This window comes from Neurospora tetrasperma, assembly GCF_000213175.1.
Source record: "Neurospora tetrasperma FGSC 2508 unplaced genomic scaffold NEUTE1scaffold_4, whole genome shotgun sequence".
Taxonomy (NCBI): Eukaryota; Fungi; Ascomycota; class Sordariomycetes; order Sordariales; family Sordariaceae; genus Neurospora; species Neurospora tetrasperma.
The window spans coordinates 3,785,739-3,803,661 of NW_009799102.1; the positions used below are offsets into that span (position 1 = coordinate 3,785,739).

The 17,923-nt window shown below is 52.4% G+C and overlaps 6 protein-coding genes across 6 annotated transcripts; 2 read left to right on the forward strand and 4 right to left on the reverse strand.

The window, feature by feature from the left end:
- Positions 1 to 88: 88 nt before the first annotated feature.
- NEUTE1DRAFT_84743 (uncharacterized protein) lies at positions 89 to 2,388 on the reverse strand (the record flags this gene model as incomplete). Its single annotated transcript, XM_009854288.1, has 1 exon — positions 89 to 2,388. The coding sequence occupies one exon, from the start codon at positions 2,386 to 2,388 to the stop codon at positions 283 to 285; it is 2,106 nt and encodes a 701-aa protein (XP_009852590.1).
- A 1,142-nt stretch (positions 2,389 to 3,530) lies between these two features.
- NEUTE1DRAFT_84745 (uncharacterized protein) lies at positions 3,531 to 5,734 on the forward strand (the record flags this gene model as incomplete). The annotated part of the gene is made up of 4 exons (XM_009854289.1): positions 3,531 to 4,031; positions 4,287 to 4,836; positions 4,921 to 5,105; positions 5,184 to 5,734. 4 exons carry the CDS (start codon positions 3,531 to 3,533, stop codon positions 5,595 to 5,597), a joined length of 1,650 nt encoding a protein of 549 aa, XP_009852591.1.
- Positions 5,735 to 5,816: 82 nt separating this feature from the next.
- NEUTE1DRAFT_84749 (uncharacterized protein) lies at positions 5,817 to 7,321 on the reverse strand (the record flags this gene model as incomplete). The annotated part of the gene is made up of 2 exons (XM_009854290.1): positions 5,817 to 6,379; positions 6,450 to 7,321. 2 exons carry the CDS (start codon positions 7,253 to 7,255, stop codon positions 5,923 to 5,925), a joined length of 1,263 nt encoding a protein of 420 aa, XP_009852592.1.
- Positions 7,322 to 8,802: 1,481 nt separating this feature from the next.
- Positions 8,803 to 11,069, forward strand: NEUTE1DRAFT_84752 (uncharacterized protein; the record flags this gene model as incomplete). The annotated part of the gene is made up of 2 exons (XM_009854291.1): positions 8,803 to 9,671; positions 9,736 to 11,069. 2 exons carry the CDS (start codon positions 8,847 to 8,849, stop codon positions 10,957 to 10,959), a joined length of 2,049 nt encoding a protein of 682 aa, XP_009852593.1.
- A 16-nt stretch (positions 11,070 to 11,085) lies between these two features.
- NEUTE1DRAFT_147535 (uncharacterized protein) lies at positions 11,086 to 13,019 on the reverse strand (the record flags this gene model as incomplete). The annotated part of the gene is made up of 8 exons (XM_009854292.1): positions 11,086 to 11,317; positions 11,429 to 11,500; positions 11,589 to 11,684; positions 11,770 to 11,811; positions 11,885 to 11,899; positions 11,969 to 11,980; positions 12,057 to 12,092; positions 12,963 to 13,019. 8 exons carry the CDS (start codon positions 13,017 to 13,019, stop codon positions 11,246 to 11,248), a joined length of 402 nt encoding a protein of 133 aa, XP_009852594.1.
- Positions 13,020 to 14,153: 1,134 nt separating this feature from the next.
- Positions 14,154 to 16,099, reverse strand: NEUTE1DRAFT_84754 (uncharacterized protein; the record flags this gene model as incomplete). Its single annotated transcript, XM_009854293.1, has 4 exons — positions 14,154 to 15,600; positions 15,658 to 15,776; positions 15,835 to 15,880; positions 15,944 to 16,099. The coding sequence occupies 4 exons, from the start codon at positions 16,062 to 16,064 to the stop codon at positions 14,333 to 14,335; spliced, it is 1,554 nt and encodes a 517-aa protein (XP_009852595.1).
- Between the last annotated feature and the right edge of the window lie 1,824 nt (positions 16,100 to 17,923).

A 17,923-nucleotide genomic window follows, 5' to 3' on the forward strand; every position in this document is an offset into this window, starting at 1 on the left:
TCAAAGGACCGAGATCAGGTTCTTCACTGTCTTTCTCACTTCGACAACGTTGCACTTTTTCCCAAGTTCAACGATCATATAAATAGAATCGATGTGATATTCGATGCTTCAGCCCCTTTCCCAACACCCACCCACCGTGCTCATGCTATGCATCCCAAACAAACACTTAGAAAACAAAACCATCATTATGTACTTGAACATAAGTCACAAGAAACGAAAACCGAACAACGCTGTCTACAGTACGTTCTATCGCCGAACCATATGGGAAAGAAAAAAACAAAATCACCGCCTTCCCCTCCTGGGATCCAACGCCTCCGCCCTCCTTGCATCCCTAATCTCCTTGGTCCCCAAACTTCCCAACCCGCCTTCCATTCTTCTCTCCCACCCACCCAGTCTCACCACCAGACACGTAGCATTATCGCCATCGGCCGACACCTCGGTCGCATACTCAATGACATTCTTGGCGCCCTCCTCGGGAGTCTTGGCTTCTTTAATCACATCCACCACCTCCTGGTCACTGAGGGTGCCGCTCACGCCGTCGCTCATCAGCACCAAAAACGAGTACTCGGCCGGTTCCATATTGACCCGTATGATCTCGGGCTCTGCAGACACGCCGATGCGTTTGGACTGCATGTCGCCGAATGAGCGGCTGTTGGCCAGGCCGCCGATGCGTTCCTCGCCAAAGGAGTCGGTGATTAGAGACTCGGCGTAGCGCATCAGTCGACGGGTCTCGACGGGGCTGGAGGGGTGGTGGTCGTGCGTCAAGGGACGAGGGAGGCCGGTGGCAGTTTCGCAGAGCAATACGCGGGTGTCGCCGACATGAGCGACGAGCAAGGTGCTGTGTGCCGCCGGGTGCCAGAAGGGTGCCGGAGTGGGAGTGGCGATCAGCGCGATCGAGGCCGTGGAGCCGCCCTTAAAGCGCGCGGGGCCGCCGATGCGGTGCCCGGAAGGCGGGAGGTGCGGTTGACCAAGAACTTCGTCCTTGTTGACGGGGTTGTCGGCGACTTGGAGGTCGTCGGGGTCGGGCTTGCGGGCTTGGGCGGTGATGAAGTCGAGGTCGGCGCGGAGGAAGGCGTAGGTGAGGACGGTTTCGACGGTTACGGGCTTGGTGGAGGGGGCTTCGTCAGTTTGCTTCTGGAGCTTGTTCTTGTTATCGTCCGTGGAGGAGGCGGCATTGGAGCCGGACTGACGGCCTCGATTGGCTGCTCGTTCGGAAAAGTAGCGCGAGTTAAAGCGGCGGAAGTAGCCTCCTACTGTGTTGCGGTACTCGTCCAAGAGGTCTATTTCAAGCTCTTCGGCCTTGGCTGCGTCTGCTACTGCTGGTGTGGGCTCGTCTCCCTCAAGGGGTGGCTCGTGGGAAGCTTCTTCGACGACAGTATTGCCTTTGGTTTCCGGTACGTCGAGCCGGTCCTGGACTTCTTCCGGGCTCTTCATGTCGATCCGATTGAGTGCATCTCTGCTGCTCCTGGGCGCATTTCCAAACGTTTCCGTTGGGGTACTCAAGCTGTCCAGGCTTGTTGTGCCTTGTCTTTGCAAACTACTCTGCAGACCAAAGTCCAATGCTGCCTGTTCGATGTAGCCATGTAGCTCGTCCCTTAGGAACTCGCTACACTCGGAGCCGCCGTGGCCGTCAAAGACGGCAAAGTAGAAGATTTGGGGGTCTCCAAACGCGCTATTTGCCGTGGCGTTCTCATTAAGAGACCGCAACTGGCTGCGAACGAGGCTCATGGGAGCTCGTTTGGCAAAGGACGGCATGCTGATTGTACCAGCCTGGTTTGTGTCTTCATTGTAGTTACGTTGACCGCGCGAGACAGCCGTGCCAAAATGGTGTTTTGCGCTTCGTAGGGGAATTCGGACGACGGTGAGGTCGCGACTGGGTATGTTGGGAGGTACAGCAGCCGGAGCAGCTCCGGGATCCTGCTTGTGTGGTACCGATGCCGATCGCGGGAGCTTATGGTGGGGATGTTGTAACCGAGAATCGGGATGTAAGGAGGACGACGGCAGATGGGTGACGAAGTAGTTGTGGAACTTGCGCTTCGAGGTTCGGTCGGTGAGGGTATGGGTTCGGAAACGGTCGCAAAGCTCGTCGGCGCTTATTGTCGAGCTGGAGGAGGTTCTCGAGGGTCGTGCGTATGCATGGAGGTAGCGTCTACCGGCAGCTGTGCGCAGGACCCGCGGACCGGGCATCGTTACTCGTCTCATCGTAGGTCGCGTAGCTGTAGGAGGGTGGTGGAAGAAGGTAGAGAGATAGCCCATAAAGGCATCTAGCAGAAGTTCGGTGTCTTGGTGGGCAGCTCTGGGAGCTTTCGTGTGGAAAGAAGCAGGCTCGAGGTGTTGGAGAGCAGATACAAGAGACTGGGTTGGGGGACGACGGCGCACAGCGGCCATTGCCTATCCGATCTAACCTAGGTTGCGATCTGAGGTGACGGCGACGAGGTGTCAAGACACAATATAGGGAAAGGCGGAGGAAAGCAACTTGAGAAAAATCGTATCTGCTCTGGTGAGCATAGTAAAGGGTCAGGTGTAAGGGGGGGATGGATGGGGAGGGGGATGCCAGGGAAAAAAGAGAGAGGAAGCTGGCCGAAGAGGTTGACGTCGATTTCTTGGCAACGACATGGGCCTGAATGACGGGATTGACGCCAAAGTGCACGATGGTGGTCTTGGGTCTTTTACAGTTGGTCGGGGTGGCCTTGTCGTGGGTCAGCTGGAGGCATCCAGTAGCGGTCTCGGCCGCCCTCTGTTCTACCTAATCATTACCGGATATTATCACTCGCTGCTACGGCTACTTCAATTGCTACCTTGGCTGTACCACGTTTCACTCTGGGCAGCTGTGGACAGGAAACAAGCAAACATCTTGAGTGATTGATTGATTTTGAACCTACAGGATCTATAAATACACAGCAAACAACAAACGAGAAACCTGTGGAAAGGGGTTCGTTCTCCTTTCTTGTGATGAACAAGACATGGTTCCAGATCCGATCTCGGAAGACCCCAGATGCCCTGGATTGGACCTGTAAAGTTACTTGTAGTGTACATAGTGACTGCACTAACAATTTCGCCTCCTGCATCACTAGCCGCTTCACAATGAACTGATACAGAATTAAGACTTGACAACAACTCCAAGGATATCCACATTCATGTTTCTCCGGTTGAAGAGCTGGACCTGTGGCGATCTCGTCTCTGTGAATCACAAGTGAGTAAAAATATAAAGCGTCACGGTCGATGAGGTTATGATTCATCTCACAATGTCATGTACTGTCTTGTTTCGTCAGCCGGTTAGCGTGAAGATTTGTGACGCGAACCATTCTGGCTGATCACGTAATCTTCAATATCAGACATCGACAACTGCTTGAAGTGGAAGTGTAGAGTTCGTCAACTCACCTCACCTTCCAGGAAGAACTGTCAAATTGATCAGTCTTAATTGAGTTCCCTTTCAATGGATGTGTGAAGGGTTCAATATAAACGAGACACCACCAGCTGGATGAAAGCCCCTCTCATCATCCATCACTTCATCTCATTCCAAGCCCACCATGTCAACACCCATCAACGGCGTCGGCAGTACCGACCTAGAAATCATCGAAATCGTTCCCAACGGCGACATAATCCTCGACGTAACCTTTGAGACCTCCAAACCCGTCATCCTCGCCGCCAAGAAAGCCTTTGCTGCCTTTTCCTCTCGACCAACTCGGACCAGCAAGGCAACAATACCCGGACAAGGACCCGCAAAGACGCCAGTCAGACCACCAAGACCACCACCCAAGCCCAGAGAAAGAGTTGGTTTCCGCGTTCATCTGTCTGTCCTGAAGGAGCATTCGCCCTACTTTGCCCGTTTGCTCTCAGACACGCGTTTTGCCGAGGCCAAAGCTGTTGAAGCGGCTCTGGCTAAGCTTTCGCTGGAAAACATTAGTCCTGGCGAGGCGGACTGGACGCAGCTCCCACGGGTGAGCATTAGAGAAGATGACGAGGCTACGCAGAGTGCGGAGATGAGGTATATCTTTCATGATTTGCTGTATATACTGCATCATGGGAGGGTACCGCCGCCGGCAGATGAGACATCGGCGGAACCTCCAGCAGAAGTAACACCACCAGAACCCAAGGTAGCCCCAGCAGCAGCAGCACCGACACCAAAACCAGTAGTATCCAAACCGGCAGCAACAACGAAAGAACAAAAACCAGGCCAAAAACTACCAACCAAGACACCAGCCAAAGGAACCCAATCAAACGGCCTCAGAAAGCCTCTAGACAAAACATCACAAAAGGGACAACCAAAGCCGACACTACAAAAGCCAGAAACGCCAGACGAACCAGTCACCACCGAACCAGCACCAACAGCACCCCCCCTGACAATCCCCTACCTAACCACCCTCTCCCTCCTCGCCGACCGTTTCTCCTGCACCCCCTCCCTCTCCCGTCTCCCTTCTTCTTCTTCCCACACCCCCTTAAAATGGCCCGCGACACCCACCCGCCTCACCAAAGACCAAGACGGCCACGCCCTCACTTTTGCGGGTGAAGAACTCTTGCGCCAAAAAATCTTGGTCTCCTGGCTTCTCGACCTCCCACTCAAGTTCCAATCCGCCACTCGCGAATTAATCCTGTACGGATCCCGCCGCTGGACCCTTTCCGCTTCCCCTGAAGATTATTCCGAATCCGACTACACTTCAGACCCTGTCCCCCACCACCCTGAGAAATACACTGGAAATAAATACAAACACAAATACAAAGCAAAATGGTGGTCCCTCCCCGACCTCCTCGAAGACGAACTTTCCTATCGACGCACCTGCCTCCTTTCCGTCTTGGCATCCATCCCCCGCCACTTTTTACGGTTATACATCGTCCGTCCCCCACAGACTCGGTCCATCACTACCTCTTCCGCGGGAATAGGATCAAGCTTCACATCCAACGCCGCCTCGGCCTTACAAGCCGCCGCACAAGGTCGTCAATGCAAACTAGGTTACGAGAGTAGCGCCAGCTGCGATAGTTACCAACTAGGCGAGATGATTCGGTTTCTCTGCACCAAGGGACTTTTTGCCCTTGTAGACTTTAGTCCGCCGAGTTTCGATCGGGCTATTACCCAATATGATGGCGGGGAGAATCCGCTGGCGAAAGTGGATGGACATAACCCGGGTATGGGCGTGGTGTTTGGACCCCCTAAACATTCTCTTTCCTCTGGCGGCAGAGGAGAGAATAATGACCTGGGCGGCATTTCAACAATGGAAATCAACCATTTCGTGGCGATTTTACGACAGTGTCCGAGTTATCAGATTGATCGACATCATACGAACTGCGGATTAAGGACGAGGATGTTGCCGGTTTTGGATTACGTGCAGGCTATGTTGAATAGCGAGGTGGTGCTCGTCAAGAGGGCGGATTGGGAGAAGAGGAGGGAGGAAGTTAGTTGGGTTAGTTTGGTGGAGAGACGGCAGGAGGAAGGGGAAGATGGTGGCAGGGGAGAAAAAGGGAAAAATAGGGTGTTTAGGTTCACTAGAACGCTGGCGGCGGATCCGCGAATGAGATATAATAGCACGCTGGGGACGAGCAAGATGGCCATGGAACTGTTTCTGGCTGATGAGTGGGATTGGACGGCGGAGGAGTATTGAGGACGTTATGTTGTTGGTCTAAGTTGCATCAGTTGGCGTTTAGATGGCGGCATATTGCTTGATCAAAAGTTGTCTTACATAACCAGTGAAATAGATAAAGTATAGAAGCGAGCAAGATGCCATCCGAATGTTACCTCACCGCGGGACTTGTATCTGGTCTAGTGAAGCACAGGGAGGTCACTGATGAGCCATCTCAACTGTCTTAAAAAATCCTTTTTTACCTTCTCCTTGCATCAATATCGGTAACTCCTCTTCATTATCTTCTTCTGTGTTACGCGCGCGGCGGCTTACTGCCTTGCGATACTACTTGATACAGACATCCCCTTCAAGCTCTGCCCTTCTTCCAGCTCAACCTGCCAAAAAGGCTACCCTTCTCACTGCCATCTTCAACCTCGGTCTTCTGTGGGATCAACGGCCATTTCCCCTTCACCTCGCGGTATCTCATGACGAGGAACGACACAATGACAACCAGCCAGTAGATGTCATATCCAATGACGGAGCCGTATGTCGCCGAGTTGGTCCAGCCAAAGATGGCGTTGAAGATGCCCCAACCGCCTCCACCGTTCACCTGCGGGCTACAGCAGTCGACATGCCAGACAGATTTGTCGATATCGTAAGATCCAGGGCCACTACCGAGTTCCGCGGCATCACTTCCGATGGCTTTGGCCCATTGCTGGCTCTCCAAGGCCCAGATTGCGCGAGAGAAGAGGCCAGCTGCGACGAGGTAGAGGAGAGATGTCGAGAGGACGAGAAAGAGTTGCAACTTGGTTGAGGATCCGAATCTGGGAAGGAACATTATCAGTTACCACTCAGGCCAACCGACAATGAATGGGGGGAGGAAGAGAGGCTCACTTGTACAGAACCACGCCCACCAACGATCCCACGATAACGCCAACAATAGCAGGAATCGGAATCGAGGTCGCCGGCGCCGCGAACGACACACCAGCAACAAAGACAATCGCCTCCACGCCCTCTCTCAACACCGTCACGAACGGCAGGATAAACATGACATATCGTTCCATCCACGCCTTGAACTTGACCCACCATCCACGTTGTCTTTCCACGGTCTCTCCTCGCTCCATATCTTCCTCCCCCCCGGCAACTCTCCCACCCTTTGACTTCTTGTTCTTCTCCTTCCCCTCCATAGCTTTAATCATCTTGCCCCTCCACTTCTCCTTCATCCTGCCCACTCGCAACAGTGCCGCGCCCACCACACTGATAATCACGCTCGCCAAGAGACAAAATGCTCCTTCCCAGTTGAGCTCGGCGCCCGAGCTCTCCCACTTGTTGACGCCAAGAGTGTAGAAGACGCCGATGACGGCGCCGCCGATGGCGATGCACAGGATGAAGCCGAGGACGGTACCAAGGAGAATTTGGCGGCGGAGGGCATTGTACACACGGAGATCCACAACCACGGGTTGTTGTGGTGAATCGGAGTTGTTGTTGTTGGTGGAGGAGGGAGGTTTGAGTTCATCATCATCAGCAGCGGCAGCGGCAGCGGTGGTGGCGGCGGCATGGCTTATTGCCTCTGCTGGAGATGATGACGATGGGGAGGCAAGGGTTTGCTTGAGGAAGACGAGGAGGACCGAGACGATGATGGATGTCTCGATGGTCTCGCGGAAGACGAGGAGGAAGATGGGGACGGAGAAGAGTTGCATGTTGGCTTGGCTGTCTTCAGGTCTGCAGCAGGCTGAGACGGGTGGTTGGGTCCCTTGAAGGGCAAGAGAAGAGAAGTGGTTGGAGAAGAAGAAGATGTTGGATGTGGTGATGGAAGCAACTGACTGAAGTGGAAAAAGAAGGATAAAAGCGGCAGAGAGAACACTACTGTACTTACTTCTAGACTTGGTCTAGTGTACCTCGAGGCGGTACTTCCTGTTTCACCCGATACATGGAAAAGGAATAGTCTAGTGCATCATCCCAACACACAGCATCTATCTGTGTGCCCATTGAGCTGAGCAGGGAAGGAGATGGATGTCTGATGCCCGTTCCCAATAAGGAAGGAACCGGCTGGTTGCAACCGAGCGGTCAAAGTGCACAGTCCCCTCCATTTGCTGTGAAATTCACTCAAAATTACCTGTTCATACAGTAGTGTATTCATGAAGACATCAGATAGTAGTGTGCTCTTGTCGTGAACTGAGTGTCGATTGTTCTGAGTTGATGTTACCGGAAATAACCCGGTTCGATGCCATGCGGTATGGAGAGAAAGGCGGGTCTTTTTTTTTTTTCTTTTCCCCTGCCTTTGCAATTTTTCCACTCTAGAATATGATAGCGCACCCCGCAATATAGCCGGAAAGCTTGATCATGTTACCTAAACCTCTGCCAGCATATACCCGTTGTCTCCTCTGTCTGTTCCCCAACTCTGCTGCCAAGTTTGGAGCGTGGTACCGCCAGCATATAGAGGTGATAATTACCTACCTAAAGGTAGTGAAGAAGGTGAGCAAGGCAGCCATCTTTTGTCAAGTTGAAAGACAAAACCAGGCCTTTTCATAGTAAAATAACTTGGGCACCAACAACTCTAGCATTTACCATACTGCATTCATCAGGACCTGCAGAGCGTGTATCCAAATTGTATCGGCCCTGCAGGAGAATGAAAGCCACCGATTGGCCCGGTGCAAACCTCCATGACGCTAACATGATATATCGCGCAGCTGGGGAGATCTCGAACGATCCTCAGCTCAGTTCCCTAGATTGATTGATTAGATAAAGCGCTTCGGACGATGCCTCTCCACCGCTCTCCTTCCACCCGGCCGGGCCTCGAACACCTCGACCACCAAGGGTCCCATGCGCAGGCAGTCATTACATACATAGGTTCTTTTCTGTCCGCTGTTACACAGTACAACGGACTTACCCGAGAAACCAGAGATGTAGCTTTTCGATCGGTCAATCAATCAAAACAATAATTTCTTGTGCCATGCAAAAAATGGGGTTCGGTCTTGTGAACCGGAAAGAGGAGCTTGCTTGCTTGCTTGACCCATGATGCCACGAGGCTGGGCTTCCAAGGCCGAGGCCGAGGTGACACTCGGTGCCCCGGGTGGGAAAGTGTTGAGTGCCTGAGGTGATGGATGACCCACCGCTCCGAATTCCCCTCTTTCCACTTCTCTTGACTGACTGACTGACTTGGCAAGCCCGGGCTTTATCAGATCTTTTTTGACCAAGTTCAAGTTTATCAGATCTTCTTACTCGGACAACGTCCGTCCGTCTCAAGTTCGACATCCATCCACCGTCGACAGACATCACAAGACCCCCACAATGAGGATACTGTCACGGATCGCCCTTCTTTCCCTCACCACAGCAGCACATGCTGCCACCGTCGTCTATGACTTCAACGTGTCATGGATCACGGCCAATCCAGACGGCCTGGCCGAGCGACCGGTGATTGGAATCAACAACCAATGGCCGCCTCCGAGGATAGATGTCCAAGTTGGTGATCGCCTCATCGTCAACCTCCATAACTCGCTCGGAGATGAAGACACCTCCCTCCACTTCCATGGCTTGTTCATGAACGGGACAAACCACATGGACGGTCCTGTCATGGTCACACAATGTCCTATCCCCCCAGGTGCCAGCTTCACCTACAACTTCACCGTCGACCAGCCAGGCACCTACTGGTATCACTCCCACAACAAAGGCCAATATCCTGACGGGTTCAGAGGACCCCTCGTCATTCACGATCCCAAAGCCCCGTTTGAGTACGATGAAGAGCTTGTCCTCACCGTTTCAGATTGGTACCATGACCGCATGTCATTGCTGCAGCCTCGCTTCATGAGCAAGTACAACCCAACCGGAGCCGAGCCAGTCCCCAAATCCGCCCTCATGAACGACACTCAGAACTTGACTATGCCCATGGTGCCCGACAGGACTTACCTGTTCCGCATCGCAAACATTGGCGCTTTTGCGGGTCAGTACATCTGGGTTGAAGACCACACCATCACCGTGGTGGAGATGGATGGTGTCTACGTCCATCCTACCGAGACAAACATGGTCTACGTGGCTGCCGCTCAAAGATGCAGTTTTCTCCTCACGGCCAAGAAGGAAACCTCCCGCAACTTTCCCATCATCGCCAGCATGGACACGGTAAGTTACCTTCCTTCACCTCCTCCTCAAGCCAGACATCGATACTGACATCCGAACGTACAAGACCCTCTTCGACACCATCCCCCCAGGCCTCAACACCAACGTAACCAGCTACCTCCTCTACAACCCCACCGCCCCCCTCCCCCTCCCTACCCCCCTTGACACTCTCACCCCCCTAGACGACACTCTCCTCCTTCCCCAAGACAACCTCACCACCCTCCCTTCTCCCGACCAAACCATCACCCTCAACGTAACAATGAACAACCTCGCCTCCGGCGCCAACTACGCCTTCTTCAACGACATCACCTACGTCCCTCCCCGCGTGCCCACCCTTTACACCGTTCTCTCCTCCCCCAACTCTTCTTCTTCCCAGGGGGATCTGACCACCAACCCCTCCATCTACGGCACCTACACCCACCCATTTATCCTCTCGCACAACTCCATCGTCCAACTCGTGCTTAACAACCTCGACTCAGGCCGCCACCCCTTTCATCTACACGGGCACCAGTTCCAGATCCTCCACCGCTCCGCAGCCGACGAAGGGACTTGGTCCTCCTCCTCCTCTACACCCGACCCCAATAACTCTAACCATACCGCCGCCCCAATGCGCCGCGACACCCTCGTCGTAGAACCCAACGGCAACGCAGTCATTCGGTTCCAAGCAGACAACCCCGGCGTGTGGCTCTTCCACTGCCACATCGAGTGGCACATGATCAGCGGATTGGCAGTGACGTTTATCGAAGCTCCTTCGATCTTGCAGCAAACCATTAATCTTCCCGCGGACCATCTTGCTGCGTGCAGGGATAGAAAGGATCCCATTCCCTTTGAGGGCAACGCTGCGGGACGGGGTGGTAATAGTAAGGATCTATCGCAGTGGTTGGTGCTAGATGGACAACCGACCCCGCCTAAGCCGATCCCCGCGGGGTTTACGGGGGGCGGCATCGCGGCTTTGACTATGAGTTGTTTTACGGGTATACTGGGCGTCGCGGTGGTGGCGTGGTATGGATTTTCGGAGCCTGTGGGGGAGTCTAACACTGCTGCTGCTGCTGGTGTTAAGATCAAGTCCCCAGCTGCGGCTGGCGAATCGGGGTCGGAGTCGGGGGTGTATACGGATGTTGATAGTGCGGGGAAGTCAGCAAGTGTTGTCAGGGTTAAAAGGGGGACAGAGGCTGTTGAGTCGGAGGCTTTGTCGTTTGGAAGTGAGGAGGAAGCCGTCAATGGAGTGGGAATGGTGAGCAAGAAGGGAGACGGCGTGGTGGTGGATGTTGATGCTATTACGAGGGCATGAAGGGGGAAGAGAATTAATGAAAAAAAGAGTGGGATGATGAATGTAATAGTAATAAACGGAGATATGCCAAGTTATGAGGAAGCAAAAAGATATCATCAACGTTGAACCAAGAAAGTACAACTCATTCTACTTTCTCTTCCCGTCCAGTCCTCTACGCCATCACATCGCATCACATCGCATTGCATTGGTAGGCAATACTCACCAAGACACACTCTTTCAGGAACTGAACTGAATGAAACGAACTGAATTAAATACGGACAGCTGGCAGCAAACTACTCATTCTTCCTTAGTCCCGGTCCTCCTCCTTGATGGTCACCGCCTCCTCCTTGATGGTGACGGCCATTTCGTCCTTAAGCGCCTGATTTACACCACAGTATAATTAGTAATTACTTCTAATCATTGTATGTGCCTATATCAAACTCTATATGTCTTTGGCAAGAAGTTTAACACAATGAATGTGGGTACTTACTTCTGACCGAGCGTTTACCGAGCGAGCCAGGCCCTCGGCCGTGAGGGCGGCGGCTGCCTGGTCTTTGAGCGCCTAATTTACATCACAGTATAATTAGTAATTATTTCTAATAATTGTATGTGCGTGTAAGGTGTTTATATTAGAATTAGTATAGAGTTACCTTATACTCATCTTTGTGTCTTTTGAGTTTGGCTAGATCTCTAGCCTCCTCCGCCGCCCATTTGGCCTTCTTGTCATTGATCTTGGCGGTTATGTTCTAAAAAACAGGTAGCATAAAAGTACCTATTAGTAACAAGCTCATATACGTAGACTATACAGATGATAACCTAGAATTTACTTACGTGGACTTGCACCAGCTCTTCGTTCGCGCGCTTCTCGAGACTCTTTAATACTGTTAGCCGACTGGAACATATAAGCACTCGCTGGGTTGATAGCCCTATATCATATCATACATACCTCCTTGCTGTTGGCCTAGGCGCCATTTGACCTATATTAGCCAGCTTGCACATAAACCTGAATTGAATTGTTGTAGGTGTTTACCATCAGCTTCTCCTGCATAACAGTTAGTTACACGTTGACTGCCAAGGAGCGAGAGCTCTTCAAATCCGAACAGACGAAATATACGTACCAGCGCCGTCTTCTTGGGAGGCTTCTTTATGCCGTTCTGAGTTATGTCAGGATGAAGCAATAGAAGTAATGAAATAATCGAAGAATGACCCAAGGTAACAAGAAATGACAAGGGCGCCAGAAAGAGGGGGGGCGGTAGGAAGGACATGGATTGGCTCGGCAGTTGAGGTCAAGGACTCCATGGAAACAGTTGAGTTGATTAAGATGACGAAACTGGTAGAAGAAAAGCGACTGGAGGTCCAGCAACTATGCGGGAGGGCCATTGATAATGCAGAGCAAGTCATCGCCAGATGAGGAAGACTTGGCTTATTGAGCGTTGCAATTCGGGCTCATAACCTGTCAAAGTGAACAGGGTGCATGTATACAGGAGGACACGAGTGTGGAAGGTAAGCTTGTTGATTGCACAAGCAAGAAGAAGAGAATAAGGGAGATTGGGACGCCTTGGATGTATCTGTGTGGATCGAATATAATCATTTTGCTCGAAGAGTTGTGCCTAGGATGAGGATTCTTTGATAGGGCTGCGTTCGCCGGCTTCGGCAGATGAAGGCCCGAAAGGGGGTAAGGGATAACCGGGAACAGCGATTCAACGAGTGAGGATGAGGTCGTGGATAGAGTAAGGGGATGATCGGCCAAGAGGATGGCTTGGAGGTTGAGCTTCGGGACTCAAGGAAGACGGTTGAGTTGACTGAATGAAATGAGAAGGATGGCAAGACATGCGATTGAAGCTCCAGCATTCATAATCGACATCCAACACTTGATGGCTGTAATGACTGCTAGCCTGAAGGATGCAAACGTAGTGACAAAGAAATTCCAAACGCAAAAAGAAAGAAAGGAAAACAACAAAAATCGAGCCAATGACTGGAAACACGGGTCAAGAGAGGGCAAAAAAAAAAAAAAAAAAACTTACCTTCGCGCCCGCAACGCCGGCCTTGGTGGTGTTTTTTTTCTGGTTCTTGGGTGCCATGGTAATCAAGAGATTGGATGGAAGCTTGAGATGAAAAAGGGAGGATACCATGCAGCATGGAAACCAGCATAGCGTCGGTGGGTAACGAAATCAATGATGCATCTGTTGATTCTCTTGAAGAGAGTGTGAGAGAGAGAGAGAGAGAGAGAGAGCTTCGTCAATCTCGGAGTTGATGAAGGGCTTTTGTAGCCTCTGCCACTGCAGTGGGCCATGAGCCGCTTTCCTTACGGGAAATACTGCATCATTCGACATGTCCAAGAAAAGAAAAACAGGCAACTACCTCTGATAAGCAAAGGAAAGACGGGCAAGAACGCATCGTCAGGTGGTGATACACGCAAAAAAATGCCATACGTCATCTCAGCAGACATGTTTTATCAGGAAGGAAGGATCCGTCTTCCCAACAGTTCAGTTACGAGAAACAATGAAATTGTCCATTGGCAACAACCTACGTAGCCAAACGAGAACGACGAGACCCTGAACTCCATTCAGTCCTCACCCAGAACGATAATTGATTCAGGTTGTCGACGCCCAGGGGCATCATCTCTGGGGTCACGTCTCTCTTTCAGTTTCATGTAACGCTGTTTTATGAGCCAGTGACCGACCGCCTGTGCCACTCTTCATGTGCAAAGACTTTGTCGCTTGAAAGAAAAAAAAATGCAACTGTACCAAGTCTAGTTTGCTAGATCGAGCGAGCAGTCGAGTGGGATTCGATGAACTCGCTCCTTCAAATTTAATGAGCTAGAGGTAGAGGTAGAAGAACGGCCCGGGGTGCAGTGACAGACGCAACTGAGTGATGAATCAAGGCAAACGTACACTGTAGAATCAGCAACAGTGTGTCTGTCAGGCAAGAGCCTGGGGCACTATGTGGGTGGGCAATGGCCGGATACCCTCTCGATGTCTTTGGATTCAGTGGGGACGGGAAGTGCCAAGGCAGATGGAGTGGTGTGGTGAAGGGAGAAGGGGTGGATGCTGATGCTGTTACTGGGCTTAAAGGGGAGCTTCGGAAGGAAGGCGCAAGGAGTTAGTATGTTAAACGAGGGTCATTGTGATGGTGACCGAATAACTGTGGATTTATGGAGCTGTGAGGATGCATAATGATAGTCAAGTTCAAACAACAAGTAGATATCACGGACGGAAATATGTCAAGGTGTAGTAAATTGACTACAGTAAGCCACAAACTCGCTAACTAGCGCAAATCGCCAATGTTGTAATCGCAATGCGTACGGTAACAAAGACACCGGCCAGTAAACCACTAAAACACCATGGCATCAAGGCCAGTCAAGAGCCCATGCCTTACCAGAGGCTAACGCCGCTCAAAGCAAATGCAATTCCTCATCCTTCTCCCTCTCTCCACCACCCGCACTAGGCACAGTGTGGCTCTCCTTCTCGCCCTCCGTCCTGCTCGGGCTCGGGGCCTTGGGGACCCCATAAGCGCCATCGGCCTCCAACGCCTGGAACTTCCTGACCACGCGCTCAATACCATCACAGCCCCTCGCCAGGATGTCGAGGGTCGGGCCGTACGACAAGCGCACGAAGTGGTGGCAGGGGGAATCAAACAGATCACGACGTCTGCTGGGGTTCAAATCGAAGAAGATACCCGGGACGACAATCACCTTCTCCTCGAGACAGGCCTGGAAGAAGTTCAATCCGTCGGAAATCGGGCCGGGCAGCCACTCCAGGTTGAGCCAGAGGTAAAAGGTCGAGTCGGGGACGAGCTTGATGGAGAAACCAATCTCGCGAAGGCGGCCGACAACGAAATCGCGCTTATCGCAGAAGTGGCGCTGGAGAGCCTTCATCTCGGCCTTGACGAGCGTGGGGTCAAGCATGGGGATCGCCGCCTCCTGGAAAGGCACGTTGGTGCCACCGTCGAGGTAAGAACCGCACGAGCCGATGGCCTTGATGAACTCCTTGGGTCCCAAGATCCATGCCACACGCCAGCCGGGCAAGCGGAAGCGCTTGGTCAAACCGTCGATGATGAGGACATCGTCCTCGTCGACATCTTGGACGTTTTCGGCGGCGGAGATGGTGGTGCCGTCGCAGTTGGAGGTGTAGTTGTATCCACTGTAGAACTCGTCAGAGACCAGAGTGGCACGCTCGCGGCAGATGTCCTGGATTTCTGCGAGTTCCGGGTTGGCGACGACACGGCCGGTGGGGTTGCGCGGGTTGGAGGTGATGATGACCGAAGTGCCACGGGCGATTTCCTCGGCGATCTTCTCGGGGTGGATGTGGTAGTCGTCTTCTTCGGACAGCGGGACGGGAATAGCGGCGAAGTTCTTGAAGAGAGAAAGCATCTCGTTGTAGGCCGTGTAGTCGGGGATGAAGAAGCCGACGTAGGCGTTGTTGAGGACGGCGGCGATACGGATCAGGCCGGCGCGGCCACCGGGAACAATCGCGACGTTCTCCCACGTGTACTTGGATTCCTTGCCTTGGCGGTGCATCTCGTTGTAGAGGTGTGCAACGGCTTCGCGGAGAGGCTTGATGCCGGCTGTGGGACCATACTCGCGAGAGTTTACGGAGATGTCGAGGTGCTGGGGGCGGGGGAAGCAGCCTTCGATTTCGTCGTCGACTTCGGGGGCGCCCTCTGAGATGATGTGTTAGTGTATGTTTTGGGGGATTAGACTGGAAGAGGGATACACACGTCCGAGGTTTGCCCACTTCTCGGGCTCCTCAAAGAAACCATGCTCGCCGGCTTGCTCGGAGCACCAGATGACTCCGGTTGAGGATCGAGTGGCATCCAGGCCAGCATGAGGAAGATGTCTATCGCCAAAGGTTAGAATTGGGTCGTTCGAGATTGGTGTGGCACAGTCAAACGTACCCTTCATGAGCTTCTCTGAACTTTCTGTGGATCTTACTGGACGCCTCTGAGTTCTTGATTAGCCTGGCGAACATATTGTTTGTGACTGAATCAAAGGACGACGACATACCAGTAGTGCTGGGCTCTTGGATGGAAAAGCGACGGGCAGGTCTGGGGATACCAGTGTTGCGGTTGATGCTGAACTTCCTGTTGTGGAAGGCACCGGGGGGTGGATGCTGGTGGGAAGCCATCGTGAAAGACACTGCAGTGACTGCTGACTTCTTCTCCAAATTGGCTTGGAAAGAGAAGAAGGAAGCTCAGGACAAACCCAAAAGCGCAGGGCGACGGGAAGAATAAAAGCAATTCACATCGCGACGGAAGCTACCCCGCGGGACTTCACTTGGGAACCTGAACCAACTGGAGGGGTTGTCCAGTCACGGGCATCCATCGAAACCTGAAGTGGATGGAAAGTACAATGGCCGTAGAGGTGTTAGGTCCGGTTGCGAAATCGGCTAGTCTTGCCAGGGTCCAAGTCCAGTAGACCCACCAAGCATGGGTGTTTCCGCCAATTAGCTCGTGTTTAAAACAATGATAATCGTCGATGAAGTTTGTCCCCAAATCTCAACATTATGCAATCTTCAACACAAGACATGGGTTTTGTACAATTGTTTCACGAAGCGAGCCCCTACAAGAAACAATTCAATGCGAAGAGGCCACGAGCAAAAACCTCGACTTTTGTTGTTGTTTCTTTGGTGATGTTTTTGCCGCCCAGGCTTGGAGTGTTGGCGGGATGAGAGAAAGAAACCAAAAAAAAGAAGAAAAAACAGAAAAAAATTCTAAAGCAAACTACCGATTTCGGGCAGGTTGGTAGCGATTCCCCAGTCGATGACGCCGCGTTCGGGTTCCCCGAGCAAGGTTTGTGGAAGGTGTCCATTCAGGAGGCTGGAGTTGCGAACTTGTGGCCGTGATACAAGTGGACGGTATGCCAATCATGCATGAGGATATGCATTGAACTTGGAGATCAACTCAATCCAAGTGGGTGCGTTGTGGGTTTTCGTTGGTCAGCTCCAAAACATAGACACATAGAATTCCCGTATTCTTCTTCCGCAACCCACTCGGTGTCGGCGGTGGGGACTGGACGGCACACGGGAGAGGGGGGCGGGGGCTCGGAGGGGGGCTGAAGGGGCTCAGTGGCGGTAGAACGGGGAGAAGAATTCCATACAGATCTATTCACTGTGCCTGGCTGATCACAGTGATCTGGGAGTTCGTTGCAAGTGAAGGGGTGAATGTTTTTCCTTTGAGGAGCCTAGTGTGACAAATGTCTGACATTACGTGTTAATGTATAGACAACTACGAAGAAGCCTACCTTGGACTAATGGTTACTATCACCACTTGGTATCACCACTCGATATTCCTGTAGTACTTTGACCCCATCTCGTCCGTTACCTCAGCTTGCTTTGTGCTCTCCTGCAAGTCGGCTGGTTCGGATCAAGAGGGAACCCCTGCCAAGAAGATAGGGGCTGCATTGCAACGGTCGTCTTGTCGCCCGGATCTATCCGGAGCTGTTTGACAGTCATGTCACCGCCGGCGTCGCTGTTCGTCGCTCTTAACAATCGACATCGCGAAGGTCCCCTAAACTTACCTCCCGTTGCCCGAATCGGTTTCCCAAACTCGCCATTTTTAGAGCCAAGTCAGTTGACCGACATTCTCGCAGATTGAAGCAATGCTAAAGCTCCTATTTTTGGAACTGATACCGGATCGCTCGGGACATTTCTCTCTTGACAGTTCCCTAGCGAAGCCTGTAAAGGTCAGTTTGACGGGTAAAGGACCTCGAGGGAGGAGTGGCTTGAGGAAGAGGTTCGCCAAGAAGGAGACCACAACAATGGTCGTTATCCACCTCCGTCCCCTGCCGGTTCACCGGGTGGGCCTTCCAAGAGTCAGTCGTAGGGCTGAGATACGGCGAGGCTCTTCTTGATGATCATTGCCAAGCTTTTGGAGTTTGTAGGATCTGAGGGCGGCACAGCGGGAACGCTTGGAGGAGTGCCCAGCTTCAACTTCAGCCCCAAAGCCTCATCGTCCCCCTGACCGGGCGCCCTCCCATATGTTTTTG